This window comes from Hypanus sabinus, chromosome 14 (assembly GCF_030144855.1).
Source record: "Hypanus sabinus isolate sHypSab1 chromosome 14, sHypSab1.hap1, whole genome shotgun sequence".
Taxonomy (NCBI): domain Eukaryota; kingdom Metazoa; phylum Chordata; class Chondrichthyes; order Myliobatiformes; family Dasyatidae; genus Hypanus; species Hypanus sabinus.
The window spans coordinates 101,089,580-101,116,731 of NC_082719.1; the positions used below are offsets into that span (position 1 = coordinate 101,089,580).

The following is a 27,152-nucleotide window of genomic DNA, read 5'->3' on the forward strand; positions in this document are numbered from 1 at the left end:
CATCCATCACTGAAGATCCTCACCATCCAAGTCATGCCTTATTTTCATTACTTCCATCAGGAAGGAAGTACAGGAACCTGAAGAGACACACTCAACTTTTTTTGGAACAGCCTTTTCCCCTCCGCCATCAGATTTTGAATGCTCCGTGAACCCATGAATACTATCTTATTTTCGATTTTTTTCCTTTTTTATTGTATAATTCATAATCATTTTTATTTCTTGCACTGTACTGCTGCCACAAAACAATAAATATCATGATACATGTCAATGATATTAAACCTGATTCGGATTCTAACTCATGGACGTTATCAACATAGAACACTCAAGTCTACACAAAGCGGAATGGAAATTTCACCCACACACCAGATTTTTAGTGTTTTAGTCAGAACTTTGCTGTTCTTAGTCATTATCGTAACCAGCAAATGTCAACGAATTGAACACAGTCTGCCTGTTAATTATTGATTATTTCCTTCCCGTCTTTCCTTTTTAGGATGAGTTTTTCTGCAGTTTGGGAAAGGATTGCCACCAGCTTCAGGAACAGTTTTTACACCTCAACCATGAGGCTCCTGAACCAGAGGGGATAACTTCACTCACCACAACTCTGAATTGATTCAACACATCAGGCTCCTGAACCAGTGTGGATAACTTCACTCACCCCAACACTGAACTGATTCCACACATCAGGCTCCTGAACCAGAGTGGATAACTTCACTCACTCCATCACTGAACTGATTCCGCACATCAGGCTCCTGAACCAGAGGGGATAACTTCACTCACCACAACTCTGAACTGATTCAACACATCAGGCTCCTGAACCAGAGGGGATAACTTCACTCACCACAACACTGAACTCATTCCACACATCAGGCTCCTGAACTAGAGTGGATAACTTCACTCACTCCATCACTGAACTGATTCCGCACATCAGGCTCCTGAACCAGAGTGGATAACTTCACTCACCCTAACACTGAACTGATTCCACACATCAGGCTCCTGAACCAGAGTGGATAACTTCACTCACCACAACTCTGAACTGATTCAACACATCAGGCTCCTGAACCAGTGTGGATAACTTCACTCACCCCAACACTGAACTGATTCCACACATCAGGCTCCTGAACCAGTGTGGATAACTTCACTCACCCCAACTCTGAACTGATTCAACACATCAGACTCCTGAACCAGAGTGGATAACTTCACTCACCCCAACACTGAACTGATTCCACACATCAGGCTCCTGAACCAGAGGGGATAACTTCACTCACCTCAACTCTGAACTGATTCAACACATCAGGCTCCTGAACCAGAGGGGATAACTTCACTCACCACAACTCTGAACTGACTTCACAACCTATGGATTCACTTTCAAGGGCTCTACAACTCTTGTTCTCAGTATTATTTTCATTTGCACAATTTGTCTTCAATGTTGGGTGTTCGTCCATTTTTGTCTGTCTGTGTATAGTCTTTTGTAAATTCTATAGTATTTTTCCTGTGAATGTCTGCAAAAAAAAAAATGAACCTCAGAGCAGTATATGATAACATATACATACTTTAATAATAAATTTACTTTGAACCTTGGACATTGTATGTCTATATGAAATGTTGAATCACAGAGAAGGCAGAATTATTTCATGGTCCTTTCCTAGACATAGCATTTTCAAAACTGTTAACTGTATTTTTTTTTATCCCACCAAGCATTCTTTCATCCCTTCTCATTACAATTTCCCATTAGGAAAATATGCAATATTGGTGAACTGCAGGATTTTTAAGCTCAGGTCTCCTAGGGCCTCACAGAAACAGTACATTCAAACACTAGAGCAATCCAGTCAATTATGAAGGAAATAGTATTTCTCCCTCTACTGGCTGAACTCAGATATTGCACTTCAGGCATTTGCATTTTCATTTGATCCTGCTCATTGCTGAGACTTTGGTGGAACTGCAGAAATTGATTCACTAAAGATCAGTAGTGTTTCCACCACTATTATAGGGACGCTTAAGAGATTGCTAGATAGGTATCTGATGGATAGGGAAATCAAGGGATATGGGGACAAGGCAGGAACCGGGTATTGCCATGTGCAGAAGTTCGCTGATGACACGGCCATAGTGCGATGTGTCAGGAATGGTCAGGAGGAAGAGTATAGGAAACTGATACAGGACTTTGTGATATGGTGCAACTCAAACTACCTGCGCCTCAATATCACCAAGACCAAGGAGATGGTGGTGGACTTCAGGAGATCTAGGCCTCATATGGAGCCAGTGATCATTAATGGAGAATGTGTGGAGCAGGTTAAGACCAACAAGTATCTGGGAGTGCAGTTAGACGAGAAGCTAGACTGGACTGCCAACACAGATGCCGTGTGCAGGAAAGCACAGAGTCGACTGTACTTCCTCAGAAGGCTGGCGTCATTCAATGTTTGTAGTGAGATGCTGAAGATGTTCTATCGGTCAGTTGTGGAGACGTGCTGGGGAGGCAACATTAAGAAGAGGGACGCCTCACGTCTTAATAAGCTGGTAAGGAAGGCGGGCTCTGTCGTGGGCACTGAACTGGAGAGTATGACATCGGTGGCAGAGCGGAGGGCGCTGAGTAGGCTACGGTCAATCATGGAAAATCCTGAACATCCTCTGCACAGCACCATCCAGAGACAGAGAAGCAGCTTCAGCGGCAGGTTGCTGTCAATGCAATGCTCCTCAGACAGGATGAAGAGATCATTACTCCCCAACACCATTCGGCTCTACAATTCAACCACCAGGGGCAAGACATGTTAAAGTGCCGAGGTTAGGACTGAGCTTAAGTTACCACTCAATGTACTTTAGTAAACTATTTAAGAACTTTTTAAAAGCTATTTATTAATGGTTTTTGGGAGGGTGATTTTAGATGCATATCATATTTATACTGAGTTAAATACTATATGTAATTAGTTTTGCTACAATAAGTGTATGGGACACTGGAAAAATGTTGAATTTCCCCTTGGGGATGAATAAAGTATCTATCTATCTATCTATTGATAGTAGATGATCAGCCATGATCTCAGAATGGCGGTGCAGGCTCGAAGGGCCGAATAGTCTACTTCTGCACCTACTGTCTATTGTCTATTCATAGATAGGCACATGGATGATAGGAAAACGGAGGACTCTGTGGGAGGCAGGAGTTAGGTTATAAGATCGGCACACCACTGTGGGCAGAAGGGCCAGTATTGTGCTGTACTGTTCTATGCTCTATATTCTGTGTTGTTGAACATAGACTAATACAACACAGGATCTGCCTGCACAATGTCCATATCCATCTACTTCCCTCACATTCATGTCCCTATCTCTTAAAAGTCCCTAACGTATCTGCTTCTACCACCACCCCAGGCAGCACATTCCGGATACCCACCACTCACAGAGTAAAAAAAACTTAACTCTCACATCTCCTTTGAAATCACCCCCTCTCACTTTAAATGCATGCCCTCTGGTTTTAGCCATTTTATCCATGGTCTCTATTCTGTGTTCTATGTTCGAACCTATGTTCACTGAAGTTTTATGGGAGAATAGCAGTAGCATCAAGAAGGTTCAAATCCAAGGTTTATGACTTAAATGGCCTCTCATGTGACATTGTGATTCCTGGGATTTATCATATCAGCTCTGTCAAAATGAGGAGTTAGACTGTCCAACTAGAGGATTCAAAATCAGGACCTTAGTAACTAAAAAAATCTAAGGGAATAATCTGAAGGGTGTCTACAGAACGAGAGAATACACATTTTCCATCTATAATTTCTCACTAGCATAGAACATTACAGCACAGTACAGGCCCTTTGGCCCACAATGTTGTAATAATGTTTAACCTATTCTAAGACCAATCTAACTCTTCCCTCCTGCGTATCTCTCCATTTTTTTATCATCCATAATAGAACTTAGAATAATACAGTATAGCACAGACCCTTGGCCCACAAAGTTCATGAGGGATCTTTTCAAGCAGAGAGAAGATTGCCATGTGATTTTCCTTGCGTTCCTCCCAGAGGTTTCTTGTTCACATGTCTCACCAGGTAGTCCTGTGACAGCAACGCAATGCATAAAAGCATTAATGAGCAGGTGTACAGGTATAGCTAATGAGGTGGCCACTGAGTGAATCTCCAGACAGACTTGAAACTTGTATCAAATGGATGCAGGTGAGTTGATGCCATTGACATCACATTTCCTCCTTGTTCTGTTTGCTCTGATATAAGTGACTTTGGCCATGGAATGATTATTGGTGCCAGTCGGAATGGTTTGAGTAACTTTTGCCCTTAAGGAGGTTAATTACTATGCTCTATGGATAGGAAACCCTGCTCCAGAGTTTACCGAGAACGGTGTGAAAAACGTCCGGGCAGTGGCAGTTCGGTGGGTGAGACCACCTTGATAGCGAGAGAAGTCGAAGCAGACTGGCCAGCTTGGTTCAAGCTGACGGGAAGGTGTCAGCAACCCACATAACCACTTGTTACAACAGTGGTGTTCAGGAGCACACCTCTGAACGTACAACATGCCAGATCTTGAAGTGGGTGGGCGGATGCAGTAGCCACTTTATTAGGAGCAGGAGGTATCTCATACAGTGGCTACTAAGTGTATTCTTCCAGTTAGGCGACAACTAATAGCTACAAAACAGCCAGCTCTTTAGAAGGCCTTGCTTCAGTGCCTCATAAGAGGATAGACCATTTACTTGTGAATCCCTGGGTGGACAGATTTCAAATCTGCCAGTCTGTGAGTGGGTAATTTGTAGCAGAAAATCGTAAGGCCAGCTGCTCTTGGCAACCCTTGAGAATTTTTCAAGTAACAATCAGGGCTGGATCCTTCACAGACATTGTGTTGCTTTGCAAGGCATGGAGCCTCACTTTGTCAAATGAATAAAACATCTTCCTTTAGATTGTCCATTTATGAGGTTCTGTCACCATAGTTACTAGAATGCAGAGACGCAACATGTTTGCATTGAAAACTCTCTACTGCACTTCAGAAATGTCAGTCAGTTTCTGTAGTGTGTTTTCAGGAAGCAGGTCAGTACATAATTGAACAAAAACATCATAGAACGTAGAACACAGAACAGTACAGACCATTCAGCCCACAATGTTGTGCCATCTCTTTAACCTATTCTGAGGTCCATAGTACTGTGCAAAAGTCTTAGATGACCACAACCTTGCTGTAGTTTGGAGGTTTGCGTGCCTCAATGATCTGGAGAGCTATGTTGGCTGAAGTCAGACTTCATGCTTTGACTCTTAGTAGATGCACCCATGCCGAACAGGTCAAAGGGTAGAGGCCAGAGTAACAGTGGTCACTGGTCCTCCAGGTTCAGGTGTTCAGCTCAGGGCTAACAACCCTGACTGGTAAAATAAAATTGTTATGCTCACAGCAGTGAAGAACCCTTCTACATCTGAGTACGACAATATTCCTGAATCTCCACCCAAAACCTGCATGAGGTACAGTAATGAAAACAGAGAAGCAGCTTCTGATACGATGAAGGAAGCCTTGAATGATGCCAAGATGGAGGTCTTTCATTGTTGCCCTAAGTGCCAGCAGCTTAATGGGCAGTAAGACTTCCTACAGTTTTCAGGATGCATAGATGCAACACATTTGCATTGAAAACTCTCTATTGCACTTCAGAAATATCAGTCTGTTTCTGTAGTGTGTTTAGAAGAAGCAGGTCAACATAGAACATAGAACAGTACTGACCCTTCAGGCCATAATGTTGTGCCATCTCTAAGTTCTACAGTATTCTGCAAAAGACTTAGGAACCCCAGAAATATATACATGCCTAAGACATTTACATAGTACTGTATCTAATCCCATACTCCCACATAGCCCTCCATTTTTCTTTTATCCACATACCTAAGGGTCTCTTAAATGTCCCTCATGTATCTGCCTCTACCATCACACCTGGTCTTGCTTTCTATAAACCATAAGGCAGAATTAGACCATTTGGTCCATCGAGTCTGCTCCGCCATTTCATCTTGGCTGACCTGATTCTCCTCTTAGACACAATCTCCTGCCTTCTCTCCGTATGCCTTCATGCCCTGGCCAATCAAGAATCTTTCAACCTCTGCCTGAAAATACATAAAGACTTGGCTTCCACAGCTGCTTGTGGCAAAGAATTCCACAGATTCACCACTCTCTGGCCAAAGAAATTCCTCATCTCCATTCTCAGAGGACACGCCTCTATTCTGAGATTGTGTCCATGATGCACCATCAATAACTCACACTGAGACGTAAGGCGAGATATCGGCTTTTATTGACTGGAAGAAGGAACCAGGAGTGAGTGTCCATCATACCATGTCCTGGAGACTGAGGCCGAGCGTCAGGCCTCAGATCGCCTTTATACAGGGGCCTGTGGGAGGAGCCACAGGAGCAGCCAGCAGGGGGCGAGTCCAGACAGGCACATAGTTCACCACAGTCCATGAAGCTGCCCCTCTCTGAGCACAGGTTTAGGTTTCGGCCTGAGACTTCCACTGTTTATTCATTTCCATAAATACTGCGTGACCCGCTGGGTTCCTCCGGCATTTTGTGTGTGTCACTTTGGATTTCCAATCTGCAGAATTTCTCGTGTTTATCTTAAAGTTATGCCCCTTGTATTAATCATTTTTGCCCTGAAAGAAAAAAGATCCTTAGCTGCCAACTTGATCTATGCTGATCTATAGCTGACAACTTGATCTATATCATCTCGACTGCTTTTATCAAATCTCCTCTCATCTTCCTTTGCTCCAGAGAGAAAAATCCTGGCTTACCCTACCTAACCTCATAGGACATGCTCTCTAATCCAGGCAGCATGAAGAAAACATTTATGAATAGACATAGAAACATGGAAAACCTACTGCACAATACAGGTCTTTTGGCCCACAATGCTGGGCTGAACATGTCCTTACCTGAGAAATTACCTAGGGTTACCCTTAGCCCTCTATTTTTCTGAGCTCCATATACCTGTCTGGGAGTCTCTTAAAAGACCCTATTGTATCCGCCTCTACCACCTCCGGCAGCCCATTCCACACACTCACAACTCTCTGCATAAAAAAACTTACCCCGGTACCTCCTCTGTACCTACTTGAATGCATCTTAACACGGAGCCCTCTCGTGCTAGCCATTTCAGCCCTGGGGAAAAGCCTCTGACTATTCACATGATCAATACCTCTCATCATCTTATACACCTCTATCAGGTCACCTCTCATCCTCTGTTGTTCCAAGGAGAAAAGGCCGAGTTCACTCAACCTATTCTCATAAGGCATGCTCCCCAATCCAGGCAACATCCTTGTAAATCTCCTCTGCACCCTTTCTGTGGTTTCACATCCTTCCTGTAGTGAGATGACCAGAACTGAGCACACTACTCCAAGTGGGGTCTGACCAGGGTCCTATACAGCTGCAACATTAACTCTCAGCTCCTAAATTCAATTCCACAAATGATGAAAGCCAATGCACCATACACCTTCTTAACCACAAAGTCAACCTGCGCAGCTACTTTGAGTGTCCAATGGACTCAGACCCCAAGATCCCTCTGATCCTCCACACTGCCAAGAGTCTTACTATTAATACTATATTCTGCCAACCAAAATGAACCACCTCACACTTATCTGGGTTGAACTCCATCTGCCACTTCTCAGACCATTTTTGCATCTATCAATGTCCTGCTGTAATCTCTGACAGCCCTTCACACTATCCACAACACCTCCAACCTTTGTGTCATTAGCAAATTTACTAATCCATCCCTCCACTTCTCCATCCAAGTCAATTATAAAAATCACAAAGAGTAGGGGTCCAGGACAGATCCCTGAGGCACAGCACTGGTCACTGACCTCCATGCAGAATATGACCCGTCTACAACCACTCTTTGCCTTCTATGGGCAAGCCAGTTCTGGATCCACAAAGAAATGTTTCCTTGGATCCTATGCCTCCTTAGTTTCTCAATAAGCCTTGCATGGGGTACCTTATCAAATGCCTTGCTGAAAGCTATATACACTACATCTACAGGGGTTATACAAATGGTTATACAAAGCTGGTTACTCATTCTGCAAGGGTCACTAGCAAACTCAAGTGCAGGATTTACAGAGACTTTGGCAAATCAAACGAAACTAAAAAATGATTACAGAAAATTAATAGAAAAACTAACCAGAGCTCACTAATCTATACAGAACGTTGACAAACAGATTGCACTGACAATACACAGAAGAACTCGGTTCTGAGATTCACACGCAAGGAACCACAATGACCCAACGAAGACAGGTTGACATGCCCCTCTGAACTACACCCTGGACCACATTGGAGTCCCAGGCCAATCAGATAACATAAGTGACCAGTCGAAGCAATAATCCTCAAAGACAACAAAAGCAATAGAAAAGCTTGAAAATACTGTGAAATTTAATTATCCCAAGTTGAATAAAGCTGATAAATAAATGAGACACCTACAAAACAAAGTGAAAATCCAGAGCCAGCCCAAAGACAAAAATTAGACATAAAAGGTAAACAATCAAAGGAACATTGCATACCCAAGTGATGATTACTGAGAAAATCCAGGTCATGTGCTAATTGACAGAAAAATACCATTTTCTTCAAAAACAACCCCCAGTTGTGACACATTTCTTATACGCTAATGGGCACTTACTTGAACTACAAGCTGTTTGGTTACTGAGCTGGACCACCGACTGTGGAACTGACCTCATACGTTGGCCAGCCAGGCCTGGTCTATACTTTAATTACCTTCAAGGTTCTGTTGGGACTTGAAAAACTTTGTATAAAGGAATTGCTTTTTTCTAACAATCTGGCACTTTTGCAGAGTGACCCAGAGTTGGCATACAGCCGGTATCCATTAGCTTCTGGAGCCATTATTCTTTTCCCTAACTCCTTTCTCCAAATGATGCTTGGCTAACAATCAGTACTCAGAGACAATCAAACTGCCGAGAGCTGTAAATAAGGGAATCCTCCCATAAAATGCAACAGTTCATCTGAATTCAGTAAGTAAAATTAAAGATTTCAATGGAAACAACTTTGCTGTATCATGCACATTCCAATAAAAAGTATAATGTTAGAACAGGGATTCCCAAACATGGAGCTGAGCAGTCTGTGGACCCAAGTTTGGGAATCCCTGTAGAATAATAGTGGGCATTGCCTTTTCTTTTGTCATGATTGCTGTTCCATTAAAAATGCAAAAAAAAAACAAGAAGAGAAATCACAAGCAGATGTAATTTGGAGATCAGGTTGCCCTACCTGGTTCTGGAATGATTAGCTGTCCGCTTGCCTGCACGTTTCCTGCATCATTCTCTGCCACACACTGATAAAAGCCCTCGTCTGACTTCACCAGACCCAGGATTCGCAGGTTGCTGCCACCCTAAAACAAAGAGCAAAGAGTAAATTTAACTTTAACCACAAAGACTGCAATCCTGAACATAGGAATAGAGTTAGGCCATTCAGCCCATTGAGCCTGCTCCACCATTCCATCATGGCTGATTTATTATGCCTCTCAAACTCATTCTCCTGCCTTCTCCCATAATCTTTGGTATCCTGATTAATCAAGAACCTATCAACATTAATTTTAAATATATCCAATGACTTAGCTTGCACAACTACCTGTGGCAATGAATTCCACAGATTATTACCCTCTGGCTAAAACAATTCCTCCTCATCTCTGTTCTAAATGGACTTTCTTCTATTCTAGGCCCTCTGCTCCGAGACTCCCCCACTATAAGATACATCGTCTCCACATCCACTCTAAGCCCTTCAATATTCGATAAATTTCAATGACATCCTCCCTCATTCTTCTTAACTCCAGCGAGTAACGGGTCCAGAGCCATCAAGTGCTTTTCATATGTTAACCCTTTCATTCCTAGAATCATTCTCATGAACCTAACTGCAACCTGGAAATCAAACTCGGGACCTTCTGTTTCGTGTGGTTTCAGATCCCACCTGAATGATCTCCTGACTTGATCGATAGCCAGGTTGTCAAAGGTTACTGGGAAAAAGGTTAGAGAAGGGGGTTCAGAGGGTTGATAATTCAGCTATGGTGGAATGGTGGATGGACTCAATTGTCCGAATGGCCTAACTCTGCTCTGATGTCTTGAGGTCTTATGAATGATTTGGACAGCTATTGTTTATATTTGGAAAGTTGTCGTTCTGGTAGAAACTAATTTCCAGATTTCCTTTAATGAAAGAAGTGTAATAATATGATGTTTGAACAGTGCTCATGGCGGTTTCAAACAAGAATACGCAGTTAGGGACAGGGAAACAGAATCCTATCCAATGCCCTTTACAGTTGAGTACACAGTGTTTGATATGGCAGCCAAGTCTGGATCACATCCAAGACACTAAAATCACTGTTGCTTTTCCTAACACGTTATTAGTGTGAAATCTTGGCAGAGAGCCAGTCTTCCTGCTGTCCCTCAGCAAAATAAATCGAATCATGGCTGTGCCCAAGCTTTGTACCTTTGCTCAGAGCTTCAGTGTTGCTGACCTCTAGCTCCAGTGTGTGAGGTTACCAAATTTCTCCCTGTCTTTTTCCCAAAACAAGGGAAGAAACACTTGCAAGCTTTCAGACCACTAACCTCGAATCTAAAGAGCACCAGGAGATTTAGCCCTGTATCTCTGCAATTGTTATGTTTCTTTGCTGAAGCAACATTCTTTCGTTCATTATGTGCCATGCCGTATGATGTGGGTGATCATGGTCTTTCCAAGGTCATGATTGTTCTTGGAAAATTTTTCTATAGAAGTGATTGGCCATTGAATTCTGGGCAGAGTCTCTACAAGGTGGATGCCCTCAGCCATTAACAATACTCTTCAGAGATTGTCTGCCTGGTGTCAGTGGTCACACAACCGGAATTTGTGATAAGCACCAGCTGCTCATTCGACCATCCACCACCTGCTCCCATGGCTTCACGTGACCCTGACTGGGGGCTAAGTAGGTGCTACACCTTGCTGAGGGTGACCTGCAGGCTAGCAAAGGGAAGGAGCTCTTTACAGCTCTTTACACCCCACCAGCCATCTAAAGCAACAGGGGATGCAATACACCCAGCATAACTGATCACCTACTTTAAAACCATTTTGACAAATTTTTGACACTTATTTTTTACCTATCCTTAATCTCATCTATCTTCCCAATAGTGTCCTCATTTCCAGAACTGTTGGGAATAATTGCTGTTGGTAAAAAAAATTGTAAAAGGCTACACATATAATGAATGTCAAGGGCAAGATGAATAAACTTGCAGCTTGATCTTGACTTTGACATTTGTCCACTCAGTCCCTCCCTTTAACCCAGGTTTACCTCGTTCAGTCTCGTAACATCGTCTATCAGCATAAAATTCCTTACTAAACGCTGATGCAATGTATTCTTAAAATATCTGAGACGTACCTTGCACCTTCACTATTAAATCTTAAGTTTAGTTTCTGATTAACTCCGTTGCATCTCCAATAATTCTTTAAGTTGATAAAACAGCTGAAGGAAAGAACTAGATTCCTTCTGACAGACCTCACATATAACCAAACAGTTATGAAAGGTGAACACACACAAAATGCTGGAGGAACTTGTGATAGCATTGGGTTCCTGTTCCCATCACTGAACTGTCCCACAACCTATGGACTCACTTTCAAGGACTCTTCATCTTATGTTCTTGACATTTATAGTTTATTTATTTATTATTTTGCTTCTTTTTGTATTTGCCCAGTTTGTTGTCTTTTGAACATTGGTTGTTTGTCCATCCTGAGTGTGGTCTTGTGTTGATTCTATTGTGTTTCTGTGTATTTACGGAGAATGCCCACAAGAAAATGAATCTCAGGGCAACATAAGTGTACTTTGATGATAAATTTACTTTGAACTGTCCGCAGAGCCCTAAACTCTAAAGAAGCTTTTAAGACCCATTCAATAAAGATAGTTACGGGTACCCTTACTACAGGGAGGTTATACCATATTAACCTACCCTTCAAAGACTAGTTTACTTCACTGTCTAGTCCCTGCAGCAAGGTCTAGCTGACAATACTCACAGTTTGAGTGGTGGGTCCCCCTTCCCTACTGAAGAGGAGAAACCTCCAGCTAAACACAGTTAATTTTATTTTTAAGGATACACATTTAATTGTAGACAAATAACTCCTTGCACACACATCTAACGCTCACAGAAAATTTGTGACTTACATATTTTCAAATTACAAAAGATTACAAACTACAAAGGATTTCCAAACACAGGTATAATTCAGAAGTGAGATAGATCAGCTGGTTGAATGGTGTCATAGCAATAATCTTGCACTCACTGTCATAAAGACCAAAGAGTTGATTGTGGACTTCAGGAAGGGTAAGACAAGGGCACACACGTCAGATCTCATTGAAGGATCAGTAGTGGAAAGGGTTAAGGATGTCAACTTCTCTGAGGATCTATCCTGGGCCCAACATATCAATGCAGTTGCAAAGACAGTGGTTATATTTCACTTGGAGCTTGAGGAGATTTGGTATGTCACTAAATGCTGGCAGGCCTGCTGAATGGTTTCAGCCCAAAAAAGATAACTGTCATTTTCCTTCATAGATGGTGTCTGACCTGCTGAGTTCCTCCAATATTTTGATATAGAATCACAGAATGCCACAGCACAGAAACAGGTCCTTTGGCCCATCTAGTCCATACCAAACTATTAACCTGCCTATTGACCTGCATCCAGTCCACAGCCCTCCATACCCTTCCCATCCATGTACTTATCCAAACTGCTCTTAAATGTTGCAATTGAACCCACAACCACCAATTGAGCTGGCAGCTCGCTGTACGCTCTCACCCCCTCTGAAGAGAAGTGTGTGTTGGTCGAGAGCAATGAACTACTTACCACGATCTGGAAATAGTCACTGGGAATGACCACTTCTCCGTTCTTTATCCATCTCACAGTGGGCACTGGCTTCCCAGTGACCGCACATTCAAACTCGATATCCATACTCTCGTAAGCATACAGGTTGGAAGGGCGCTTGAGAAAGCTAGGTGGAACTGTAAAAGAGAGATGGAGAGAATATTAACATAAAATTCGACTACTCACCAATTCTCAATGGAAACCGATATATTACCTTAAATCAGAAATCCAAATCAGGTTTAATATCACTGGCATCTGTTGTAAATTACGGTAAGTATATACAGTTTTTGAAAGTTTTTGCTATCCACAATATGTCTGTAGAAATCTGTAAGTGCCTTTGGTGACATACCAAATCTCCTCAAATTCCTAATGAAATATAAGCACAGTCGTGCCTCCTTTGTAACGTCATTGATATGTTGGGTCCAGGATAGATCCTCAGAGATGTTGACACCCAGGCACATGAAATTGCTCACACTTTTCATTTCTGATCCCTCGACGAGGACTATTCCAAACACCAGGTGCTCTAATTTTGTTGCACTTTGCTGGATTCTTCATTTATACTATTATATTACATGTCATATATATATATATATATATATATATGTTATATTTTATTTATTTTTCTCTTTTTTGTCATGCATATTTTATCATTTGAAACAAGTTCTACGTGTTCTATTCTCTTTCATTTTCTAAATGTTTATTTCTTTGGTTAATTTGCCTAATACCTTCCAGCTGTTCCTCAGTTCCCCTGCCCGCAACTTTTTATTCTCGCATCTTCCCCCTACCTTTCTAATCCCGAAGAAGGGTCTCGACCCAAAATATCGACAGTTTATTCATTTCCATAAATGCTGCCTGACCTGCTCAAGCATCTTGTGTGTGATGCTCTGGATCTTCGGCATCTGTAAAATCTCATGAGTTTTTAATTTTTTATTCTTTTCACCAGTTTTCAAAATTCCCTGCTCGGCAAGGACACTTAATTACTTGGAAACAACCTCTTCTTATCACTAAGCAACATATGGGAGAATCAACCAAGTACAGCATCTGCACCAAAGTGATTCTATGCCAGAGGTATGTTCTGTCCACACTCTTGTATGAGTCAGAATGCTGGCACATGGCAGAGAGCGGCCTTGTCAAGTTGTATTCATTCCACACCACGAGCCTCCAGAAGATCATGAGTGAAGAGTGCAAGATCATTCCTATCTCATCCAGAATGTTGGGAATGTTGAAATGCCTAACTCCACACATCCACAGTAAGACCATAAGACACAGAAGCACAATTAGACCATTTGGCCCATCGAGCCTGCAGCACCATTCCATTGTGGCTGATTTATTATTCCTCTCAACCCGATTCTCCTGCCTTCTCCCTGTAACCTTTGACGTACTGACCAATCAAGAACCTAACAACTTCCATGCTAAATATACCCAATGATTTGTCCTCCACAGCTGTCTGTGGCAATGAATTCCAGAGCTTCACCACCCTCAGGCAAAAATATTCTAATAATACTTTCAGCCACTTTTTTTTTAAGACTGCAGATTGTAGGGCATCAGATTGAGGGGATTTCCTATTTGTCAATCCATTTACCTTCTCACTAGGAATTGAGCTTCTCTTTTGCTTCTGGATTTTTGGCTATAATTGGAATATATTTGGTATTTTCCATAGTGCAAGCAGATTCATTATTCTTTGTAACAGCTGAATGTTGTCTTTTATTGCATGACTCCCCTAACACACATCAAATTCCTAATACACGTATGTATATGGTGAATAAAGTTGATCTTTGATCCTCGAAAATATTCATTCAACTTTCCATCATTCTCTTAATCCCCATTTTAAGTTTTCCAGAGCAACACACACAAAATGCTTGAGCAGGCCAGGCAGCACCTATAGAAATGAATAAACAGTTTTTTCAGGCTGAGGTCCTTCATTGGGACTGGAAATGTCAGGTAAAGGCGGCGGGGGAGGGAGAGGAACGAGGGCTAGCTAGAAGGTAATGGGTGAATTAAAATTCTCCATGAGACCAACTTTTACCTTTGATACCCTATATCTTTTCACACCCTTTTAGAAGTTTTTTCCTATTTTGTAAATTTATTTTTAAGTAGCAGTTATAACCTACTTTCCCCAGTACGGTGTAAAGCTCATATTGCTGACTGCTCATACAGACGATTCAACCACACAGTGCATTGAGGTTAAACAAGAACCCAATACAGAATAAAGTGTAAACACGAGAGATTCTGCAGATGTTGGAAATCCAGAGTAACCACCACAAAGTGCTGCAGGAACTCAGCAGGTCCTGACAGAGGGTCTCAGCCCAAAATATTGACTCTTTATTCCTCTCCTAGATGCTGCCTGGCCTGCTGAGTTTTTCCAGTATTTTATGTGTATTGCTTTGGATTCCCAGAATCTGCAGATTTTCTTGTGTTTGAGATTTTCCCCAAACAGTAAACCTCCACCAACTAATCCATCCCTCCACAACACCATCCACTATATAATTTCCTGTCAGTCACCTTATGTACAGGCACTCCTGTGTCTAGCATCACTTTATGGATATACAATCAATATATATAAGCTATCTTATATACTTACAGTTATTGCATTTTTATTATTATTGTGTTCTTTATCTTAGTGTTTTTTTGTGCTGCATTGGATCTAGAGTAACGGTTATTTCATTCTCACTTACACTTGTGTACTGGAAATGACATTAAGCAATCTTAAATCTTGAATCATTCTGTCCCCTGCAAAGAATGCAGATGCATTAATGCAGAGCAACATTAGTTCTGTGTTCAATTTTATCATAATGTATAATTTTTATTTCAATTCCCTCAGAAAATAAATTAGCTTTCTGATAATTTTTTTCATTAAAATCTGAACAGTTAATACAACAGAGAATTCCATATACCTATCCCAATACAGCACAGAACACTGAACTAAATATAAAACATTACTCAGTTATCCACTTGATAAATCTTAGCATTTTAGGCATTAGCCCACAGTCAGCCACTACACAGAGAGTGTACAACACTATAGAACTGTAATCAGTGCTGTGTAAGATGTGGGTTTTGTTTAAAGTGAATTGAATTAGTCTTCTTTAGATTGAAGTGGAGTATTCAATGTTAATTGGGTTGTGGTAGGTATATTGTGGTAATTGATTACTAGGATCTGCAGGGAATCCTTATCTAAGCATAATCTGTTAAGAGAACAGTTTTGAACAGTTTATCTGCGTCAATTGACCACCTGACTTGATTGCGTTTAAATCTCTGGATTTCCATTCCTGTTTTGTCCTAAAGCAGTGGGAAAAAACAGAGGGAGCACCACTCGAGAAATCTTAACTGGTGTGTGGATTGATGATTCATGGTGAAATTAACAAATAAACGGTGAATCAAGAAATTGGAAACGTCAACAGTTGAAGATTGCCAGTGTAAATGTTAAGCAGTTGTACTTTATTCCAGAGTAATCTTCTACTGCGTAAGCTTTGAATCATATTCCGAATATATTAAACCTTGCTCATAAAAGATTGCTGGTAGAACATAATCACTGTGCGAGCTTGCTGTTACATATTGAGTACAGTTAAATCACTGGCGATGAAGTGTTGGAAATATTCTAAATGGGAGAAAAATTAGTTAGATAAGTGCAGGCCCTGTTGATTTGTCCAACTCCAGATGTAGGAAAGAACAGTACAAGCCCTTCGGCCCATGATGTTGTACTGACCTTTTAACATGCAGGAAAGATGTGCATAAGGTTGAAAATTTACAAGATGTTGCTGGGAGTTGTAGGAAAGATTGAATAGATTAGGACTTGGAACACAGAAGACTGAGAGGAAATTTGATAGAGGTATACAAAGTTATGAGGAATCTGCATAGGGTAAGCACTGAGGTTAGGTGAGACTACAACCAGAGCTCATGGGGTGAAAGGTGAAAGGTGCAAAGTTTAAGGGGAAAATGAGGCAAACTTCTTCACTGAGAGGGTCATGATTATGTTCAATGAGCTGCCAGCACAAGTGGTACATGGAAGCTCAATTTCAATGTTTAAGCTTGAGTAGGTATATGGTAGGGATTTGGAGGGCTATGGTCCCAGAGCAATTCAATGGGAGTAGGCAGTTTAAATGGTTTGGCACAGACATGATGGGCCAAAGGGTCTGTTTCTGTGCTGTACTTGTCTATGACTCTAAGACTCTATGTCTTATAGTCCTATGGTCTTTCTCTTAGGTAGCAGAAGGACTGTGTTTGGTGCACAGAAGAGAGTTTGCATTTTAGAACATAACGGCACAGCACAGGGCCTTCAACCCACAATGTTGCCCTGACCTTCTAACCTGCTCAAAGTTCAATCCTCTTGCATAGCTCTCCATTTTTATGTCATCTGTGTGCCTAACTGAGAGTTTCTGAAATCTCCCTAATATATATTAGGGTGTCGCAGAGGTTAGTGCGATGCTATTCTAGCTCACGGTGTCAGAGTTTGGAGTTCAATTCCCACTGCTGTCTCTAAGGAACTTGTACATTTCCCCCGTGACTGTGTGAGACCGCGCCCCCCCGCCCACCACAGCGCAGTTTCCGCATCATGCAGTGATGCTCTCTACTGCGCTTTTGTAGCACGGAAAGCCGCTTGAGGTGTTTAAAATACGATGATGATTTGGAGGGATAGATCAGAATTAGAATCACTAACATATGTCATGAACTGTGTTCATTCGCAGCAGGACAGTGCAATACATAAAGAATACTATAAATTACAATTAGAAGTATACAGTCGATGCTGGTTAATTGGGACTCATTGGGACCAGTACACTTTGGCCCAATTAAGTGGCTTCATGGAAGTAGTTAAGGAACTATGAAAAAGACAAACTACTATTTGACCTGTGTAATAAATTATGTATTTAACTGACATACAGAAAAAATTAAACCACTACCAATACTACTACAATACTATAAAAGTGTATTAGTTCCTGATAGTTATCGATGGAGGAATTGATCCAGTGTTCTTTTGATTGACTGTAAATAAACAAAATCAGAGCAGCCACTTCAGCATAGATAATGGTCTGCCATCAAATGCAATGCGATCAACAATGGCATACTCCACATCTTTATTTTTATTTTAATATTCGAGATGATTGTAGGTACCTTCAAACTCTTAGTAATTCCTAACTTGTTGAAGTAGTAAAGTTGTTTCATTTTTATTCCTAACCCTTTCTGGCATCTCCAAGCCCCAATGCTTGAAAACCACAGTGAGCAAAACAGTTCTGATTGTCTTACTGCTTATTTCTCACCAACTATTAGTGTCAAAAGGCACCGCTTCTTGAAAACAAAGACACACAACTGATTCAATTTAAAAACTGTTTGTTCTAAGCATGGTGTAGTGCCTAACAGACATACAATACACAGGACCAACACTAGTTAGAATCCTGTAACAAGTAAGTGGCATGGTGTCCCAAATAAAAGAAGGGAATCCGGGCTATTTTCTTGATTGCTTTTGTTCGTTAAGAGCTGCCCCAAAAGTGGCTGCTCCAATTACCTGAATCCACTGTACATACTTTATACGTTAGCATATACTACATTGCAATTTTCTTGCAGGAATTTACAGGAAAATTAAAAAAAAATAGAATTTATAGAATCTATACATGAACAAAGATTTATTGCCAAAGATTTACTGGTTGGTAGGTTAATTAGGCAATTAAATTGCCCTTAGTGCAGGAGCATGGCAGGAAAATTGGGAAGGAAGTGATCAGTGCTTGATGGTCAGTACAGACAGGAACAGGCCCAACAGCCCACAACGTTAGACCGTAAGACCATAAAACAAAGGAGCAGAAGTCGGCCATTTGGCCCATCGAGTCTGCTCCACCATTTCATCATGAGCTGATCCAATCTCCCCTTTAGTCCCATTACCCCGCCTTCTCACCATAACTTTTGATGCCCTGACTACTCAGATACCTATCAATCTCTGCCTTAAATACACCCAGTGACTTGGCCTCCACAGCCACCTGTGGCAACAAATTCCATAGATTCACCACCCTCTGGCTAAAAATGTTTTTGCATCTCTGTTCTGAATGGGCGCCCTGCAATCCTCAAGTCATGTCCTCTCTACTAGACTCCCCCACCATGGGAAACAACTTTGCCACATCCACTCTGTCCATGCCTTTTAACATCCGAAATGTTTCTATGAGGTCCCCCCTCGTTCTTCTAAACTCCAAGGAGTACAGTCCAAGAGCGGTCAAACGTTCCTCATATGTTAACCCTCTCATTCCTGGAATCACTCTAGTGAATCTTTTCTGAACCCTCTCCAATGTCAGCACATCCTTTCTTAAATAAGGAGCCCAAAACTGCACACAGTATTCCAAGTGAGGTCTTACCAGTGCCTTATAGAGCCTCAACATCACAACCCTGCTCCTATACTCTCTTCCTCTAGAAATGAATGCCAACATTGCATTTGCCTTCTTCACCACCGACTCAGCCTGGAGGTTAACCTTAAGGCTATCGTGCACGAGGACTCCCAAGTCCCGTTGCATCTTAGAACTTTGAATTCTCTCCCCATTTAAATAATAGTCTGCCCGTTTATTTCTTCTACCAAAGTGCATGACCGTACACTTTCCGACATTGTAATTCATTTGCCGCTTCTTTGCCCATTCCTCCAATCTATCCAAGTCTCTCTGCAGACTCTCTGTTTCCTCAGCACTACCGGCCCTCCACCTATCTTTGTATCATCAGCAAACTTAGCCACAAAGCCATCTATTCCAAAATCCAGATCGTTGATATACAACATAAAAAGAAGCGGCCCCAACATGGACCCCGGTGGAACACCACTGGTAACCGGCAGCCAACCAAAATGGGATTCCTTTATTCCCACTCTCTGTTTCCTGCCAATCAACCAACGCTCTATCGACGTATGTAACTTTCCCATAATTCCATGGGCTCTTATCTTGTTTAGCAGCCTCATGTGCAGCACCTTGTCAAAGGCCTTCTGAAAATCCAAATACACAACATCCACTGCATCTCCCTTGTCTAGCCTACTTGTAATTTCCTCAAAAAATTGCAATAGGTTTGTCAGGCAGGATTTACCTTTAAGAAAACCATGTTGAGTTCTGCCTATCTTGTCATATGCCTCCAGGTACTCCGTAACCTCATCCTTGACAATCGACTCCAACAACTTCCCAGCCACCGATGTCAAGCTAACATGTCCATAATTTCCTTTTTGCTTCCTTGCCCCCTTCTTAAATAGCGGAGTGACATTTGCAATCTTCCAGTCCTCCGGAACCAGGCCAGAATCTATCGACTTTTGAAAGATCATTGCTAATGCCTCCGCAATCTCCACTACTACTTCCTTCAGAACACGAGGGTGCATTCCATCTGGTCCAGGAGATGTATCTACCCTTAGACTATTCAGCTTCCTGAGTACTTTCTCTGTTGTAATTGTGACTGTGCATATTTCTCTTCCCCAACACCCTTGAGTGTCCAGTATACTGCTGATGTCTTCCTCAGTGAAGACTGATGCAAAATACTCGTTTGGTTCCTCCACCATCTCCTTATCTCCCATTACAATTTCTCCAGCATCATTTTCTATTGGTCGTATTTCTACTCTCACCTGTCTTTTACTCTTTATATACTTGAAAAAGCTTTTAGTATCCTCTTTGATATTATTTGCTAGCTTCCTTTCATAGTTCATCTTTTCCCTCTTAATGACCTTCTTAGTTTCCTTTTGTAAGCTTTTAAAAACTTCCCAATCCTCTGTCTTCCCACTAATTTTTGCTTCCTTGTATGCCCTCTGTTTTGCTTTTAATTTGGCTTTGACTTCTCTTGTCAGCCACGGTTGCATCCTTTTTCCATTTGAAAATTTCTTCTTCTTAGGAATATATCTGTCTTGCACCTTCCTCACTTCTCGCATAAACTCCAGCCACTGCTGCTCTGCTGTTCTTCCTGCTAGTGTCCCTTTCCAGTCAACCTTGGCCAGTTCCTCTCTCATGCCATTGTAATTTCCTTTACTTCACTGAAATATCGACACATCGGATTTCGGCTTCTCTTTCTCAAATTTCACAGTGAACTCAATCATGTTGTGATCACTGCCTCCTAAGGGTTCCTTCACTTCCATCTCTCTAATCACCTCTGGTTCATTACACAATACCCAATCCAGTACAGCCGATCCCCTCGTGGGCTCAACAACAAGCTGTTCTAAAAAGCCATCTCGTAGACTTCTACAAATTCTCTCTCTTGAGATCCAGTGCCGACCTGATTTTCCCAATCCACTCGCATGTTAAAATCCCCCACAATTATCATAACACTGCCCTTCTGGCAAGCCTTTTCTACTTCCTGTTGTAATTTGTAGTCCACATCACTGCAGCTGTTTGGAGGCCTGTATATAACTGCCATCAGCAATTCACCCCTGCGATTTCTGAGCTCAACCCATAAAGATTCTGTACCTTCCGATCCTATGTCAACTCTTTCTAATGATTTAATATCATTTCTTACCATTAAAGCCACAACACCCACTCTACCTACCTGCCTGTCCTTCTGATACACCGTGTATCCTTGGACGTTCAGCTCCCAGAGACATGCATCCTTTAGCCACATCTCAGTGATGGCCACAATATCATACCTGCCAAGCTGTAACTGTACAACAAGATCATCCACCTTATTCCTTATGCTGCGTGCATTTAAGTATAACATCTTGAATCAATTAATAATCAAATGACCAAACAAACTATTCTCTTCTGCCTACACAGTGCTCATATCCTTCTAATGTCCTCATGTTCCACATAACTAAACCTCGTTAAATATCTCCGATATTTCTGCCACTGCCTCAGGCAGTGCATTCCAGGCACCCAGCACTCTCTGTGATAAAAACTTGCCCTCACATCTCCTTTGAAATTACCCCCTCTCACCCCTGATATTAGACATTTCAACCCTGGGAAAAAAGATGCTGCCTTTCTACTCTATCCATGCTTCACATAATCTTATAAACCTCTTTCAGATCTCCCCTCAGCCTCCGCCATGCCAGAGAAAACAAACCAGGTTTGTCCAACCTCTTATTACAGCACATAGCAATTCAGTTTTCACAATGGACTGTTAAGCAGATTTATTAAACAATGTATAGATAAGATGAGCAATTTACAACATACATTAAACAGGTTCCCTGGTTTGTGATTCCTCTTTTAAAGATGAAATATAACTAAGAACTGCATCTGCTGTGTAAAACTATAATGAGGTCCCTGAATATTGACTGTTATGAGGTCAGTTGCTACGGATTGTTTGTGAAATTTCTCTCTGATGGCTTAAGATGATTCATTAGGCTTGAAAAAGACAGGCTGAGAAATGTGTTTCAGATGTGAATTGGGGGAAATAGCTGTAAATATGTGGCCCTTAAAATAAAAACTAAATGATCAGATACTTGTGTATGCAAATAAATGCTTTTTTAAAAAATGAATTGTTTGGAGATCTAACAGTGGTATGTTCTGTGATGCCCAAAAATATACATGTTTTTCCCTGAGTGAATCAGCAACTTAATATGATTGAAAAAGAAATGGAAGCAAAAATGGCCCTTTTGGCTTATCCATCTCATGTTAGGAAACCTTAATCTGGACTTCCTTTGATGGGTCTGAGCCTGTACTTGCAGGTGTTTAGATCAAGGGTTCATAACCTTTTTATGCCATGGACCCTGTCCATTAACCAAGGGATCCATGGATCCCAGGTTAGGAATCCCTCGTTTAGAAGAATGAGGAAGGATCTCATTGAAACCTATTGAGTATTGATAGATCAGGGGTTCCCAACCCTTTTTATACCATGGACCATCAACTAAAGGGTCCGTGGACACTGAGGTGTGAACCCTGGCCTACATAGATGGACTGATCTCATATCCCACTCACACTACCTTGCAGATGGTTTAATTTAGTAGGGATTTAAAGTTGAAATCAGGCAGTCATACAAGAGATTCTGCAGGTGCATGAAAAGCGTAGGTAGAGTGGATGTGGAGAGGCTGTTTCCTATAGAGGAGGAGTCTAGGACCGGAGGACACAGCCTCAGAATAGAGGGATGTCCATTTAGAACAGTGATGAGGAGATATTTCTTTAGTCAGAGGGTGGTTAATCTATGGAATTCATTTCTACAAGCGGTTGTGGCAGCCAAGTCATTGGGTACATTTAAATTGAAGGTTGATAGGTTCTTGATTAGTCAGTGTCACAGGTTATGAGGAAAAGGCAGGAGAATGGGGTTAAGAGGGATAATAAATCAGCCATGATGGAATGGCAGAGCAGACTCAAAGGACTGAATACCAAATTCCGCTCCTATGTCTTATGGTTTTATGGAATGTAAGTACTCTAGATTACAATTCAGAAGTGTCAGAGAAATGCATTTCTTGGAGAGATGTTAAACTATCTTTTCAATTGGATATAATTTATCCCCTGAAAGTTTTCCAAAGTGCAGCAGAATTTTTCTGATATTGTGGCTAATATCACAGTGTGCTGCTCGCAAGTAACTGAGGCAAGTTTCCAGAATCCATATCTTAGGGAAATTGCCTCATAACTACATACAAGTCTCACACTGTGTATAAATTGGCCTCTCACCATAATGCACATTGGAACATCCCAAAGTTCCATTTAATATCAGAGAATGTACAACTGTGTGCATGTTGAAATTCTTACTCTCCACAGACATTCACAAAATAGAAAAAAACCCAATGAATGAATGAGAGAGATGTCAGAACTCCAATGTCCCACACACAAGCAGCGGCAACAGCATCAACCCTTCCCCTCTCCCTCTCATACTCCAGCAAAGGCACTGAACCCCCTCCCCATCATGCAAGCAACAGCAAAGCCCCCAAACAGACCATGGTCTAGAGTCCCTCAAAATCAAAACTACAGCCCATCCCAACACTTGTATCCTTAAGTCAAGAAAGCTCACGAGTAGAACTGATACAAACATTATATCAGCAAAAATTGGATGTCTGACCCTTGTTAGTTCACCCAAATTCAAGATTCAAGATACAAGTTCATTTACCATGTGTGCTGGGGAGCACCTGCAAGTGTCACCACATACTCCAGAGACAACATGCAGACCCACAATGCTCAGCAGAACAATACAGAACACAAGCAGCAACAATCCCCATTCCTCTCTCTCACTCACGCACATACCCAGTCCATTAACCCCAGGACAGGTCTCCAGACTCCAGCGGACTCAGACCTGCACATTGTCTCACTTCCCCAATTTGAGAGAGTTCAAACAATGTCACGACATGATAAATTCGGAGTATTTACATTCTGCAATCATCGCAATGCAAACATCGTTTGGGAAACGCTTCTGTGAGTTCAGAGAGGAAAAAAACACATTATCCTTCCCGGTCACTCCCCTAAGCATCGATCCATCCCTACTGAATACGACTGCATTGTCAGGTGTGAGTCAACCTGAACAAGTATGATAAATATTTTAATTGCGTATTATTTTACGTATATTCATATGTTTTCATTGTTCAGTGAAATAGTCCTTTTATTTTTCAGGTTGACAGCTGGCTGAGGTTATTTTTGGTTTGCTGCTGGCGGCAAATTTAAGTTTGGCGTTTTTCATAAATACAAGAAGGACTCAAATAGACGTTGAGTATTTTACTTAAAAGTAACCTTCAACCCAACGTCTTTTTTTCGGAGTTCAAAATGTTTTTGTTGCATGCAGAAATGTAATTTCGTTTTCTCTGCAGGAGTTCATCAATTTCATAAATGCAACACATTATAGTTTGTTTATACATAGCATAAAGGCAAAACAAAACGTTGTATGCAGTGTTATTTCATTTTAAATGTCAAACGGGTTTTGCGGCTCCCAGTGTTTTCTTTTCTGTGGGAAACGGGTCCAAGTGGCTCTTTCAGTGGTAAAGGTTGCTGACCCCTGGTCTAGACATCCAATTCTCTGTGTTGATTCCAGAACATATGTCTCTCACATTCATCATTTAAATTCCGTCTGTTTTCTCTCTGTCCATCTCACCAACTGGTCAAGATCATACATATGCTATGGCTATCCTCTACACTATCACCCAAACACCTATTTTTGTGTCACATTTTTGAGGCCACAGCTTAAGAATAAGGGGTAGGCCATTTAGAACTGAGATGCAGAAAAACATTTTCACCCAGAGAGTGGTGGATATGTGGAATGCTCTGCCCCAGAAGGCAGTGGAGACCAAGTCTCTGGATGCATTCAAGAGAGAGTTAGAAAGAGCTCTTATAGATAGCGGGGTCAAGGGATATGGGGAGAGGGCAGAAACGGGGTACTGATTGTGTATGATCAGCCATGATCACAGTGAATGGCAGTGCTGGCTAGAAGGGCTGAATGGCCTACTCCTGCACCTATTGTCTATTGTCTATTGTCATCTCCAGACTTACTGACCATCTCTTGTAGTTTCAAATCCACATCATTTCCTTATATGTCTAGATCACAGAGCATGTGTTAGGAAGATAAGATGAGTGAGTTAGGGCTTTTCTTTATGGAGCAAACGAGGATGAAAGGAGGCTTCACAGAGGTTACGAAATGAAAAGAAGCATAGATAGAGTGGACAGCCAGAGAATTTGTCCCAGGGTGGAAATGGCTTAAATGAGTGGGCATAATTTTAAGGTGATTAAAGTATAGGGGGACATCAGAGGTAGATTTTTTTTACACTGAGTGTGATGGTAGAGGCAGATAAATTAAGGACTTTTAGCAGACTCTTAGGAAGAAAATGGAGGATTATGAGGAAGGAAAATATTTAGACACTGACTTTAGAGCAGGTTAAAAGGTCAGCCAAACATCATGGACCAAGGGGCCTGTACTGTGCTATATAACCATATAACAATTACAGCACGGAAACAGGCCAACTCGGCCCTTCTAGTCCGTGCCGAACGCTTACTCTCACCTAGTCCCACTGACCCGCACTCAGCCCATAACCCTCCATTCCTTTCCTATCGATACACCTATCCATTTTTTTTTTTAAATGACAATATCAAACCTGCCTCTACCACTTCTACTGGAGGCTCATTCCACAAAGCTACCACTCTCAGAATAAAGAAGTTCCCCATCGTGTTACCCCTAAACTTTTGCCCCCTAACTCTCAACTCATGTCCTCTTGTTTGAATCTCCCCTACTCTCAATGGAAAAACCCTATCCACCTCAACTCTGTCTATCCCCCTCATAATTTTAAATACCTCTATCAAGTCCCCCGTCAACCTTATACACTCCAAAGAATAAAGACATAACTTGTTCAACCTTTCCCTGTAACTTAGGTGCTGAAACCCAGGTAACATTCTAGTAAATCTCCTCTGTACTCTCTCTATTTTGTTGACATCGTTCCTATAATTCAGTGACCAGAAATGTACACAGTACTCCAAATTTGACCTTGCCAATGCCTTGTTCAATTTTAACATTACATCCCAACTCCTATACTCAATACTCAGTCCTGATGAAAGATCTCGGTCCGAAACAGCGACAGTGCTTCTCCTTATAGATGCTGCCTGGCCTGCTGTGTTCCACCAGCATCTTGTGTGTGTTGTTTGAATTTCCAGCATCTGCAGATTTCCTCATGTTTGCTGCTCTACTCAATGCTCTGATTTATAAAGGCCAGCATACCAAAGCTTTCTTCACCACCCTATCCACATGAGATTCCACCTTCAGGGAACTATGCACCGTTATTCCAAGATCACTCTGTTCTACTGCATTCCTCAATGCCCTACCATTTACCATGTATGTCTTATTTTCATTAGTCCTACCAAAATGTAGCACCTCACACTTATCAGCATTAAACTCCATCTGCCATCTTTCAGCTCACTCTTCTAACTGGCCTAAACCTCTCTGCAAGCTTTGAGAACCTACTTCATTATCCACAACATCACCTATCTTAGTATCATTTACATACTTACTAATCCAATTTACCACCCCATCATCCAGATCATTAATGTATATGACAAACAACATTGGACCCAGTACAGATCCCTGAGGCACACCACTAGTCACCGGCCTCCAACCTGACAAAGAGTTATCCACCACTACCTTCTGCCATCTCCCATCCAGCCACTGTTGAATCCATTTTACTACTTCAATATTAATACCTAATGGTTGAACTTCCCTAACTAACCTTCTGTGTGGAACCTTGTCAAAGGCCTTACTGAAGCCCATGTAGACAACATTCACTGCTTTACCCTCGTCAACTTTCCTAGTAACCTCTTCAAAAAATTCAATAAGATTTGTCAAACATGACCTTCCACGCACAAATCTATGTTGACTGTTCCTGATCAGACCCCGTCTATCCAGATAATTATATATACCATCTCTAAAAATACTTTCCATTTATTTACCCACCACTGACGTCAAACTGACAGGCCGATAATTGCTAGGTTTACTTTTAGAACCCTTTTTAAACAATGGAACAACATGAG

General features: G+C 41.6%; 1 protein-coding gene across 1 annotated transcript in view; it reads right to left on the reverse strand.

Annotated features, from left to right (window-relative positions):
* Positions 1–27,152, reverse strand: part of dcc (DCC netrin 1 receptor) — an 897,707-nt gene that overhangs the window by 457,871 nt on the left and 412,684 nt on the right. The window contains exons 6-7 of the mRNA XM_059988663.1: positions 12,781–12,935; positions 9,196–9,316 (exon numbers count right to left, since the gene is read on the reverse strand). Of these exons, the coding sequence (XP_059844646.1) occupies positions 9,196–9,316; positions 12,781–12,935 (276 nt within the window). The remainder of the gene's footprint in view (positions 1–9,195; positions 9,317–12,780; positions 12,936–27,152) is intronic.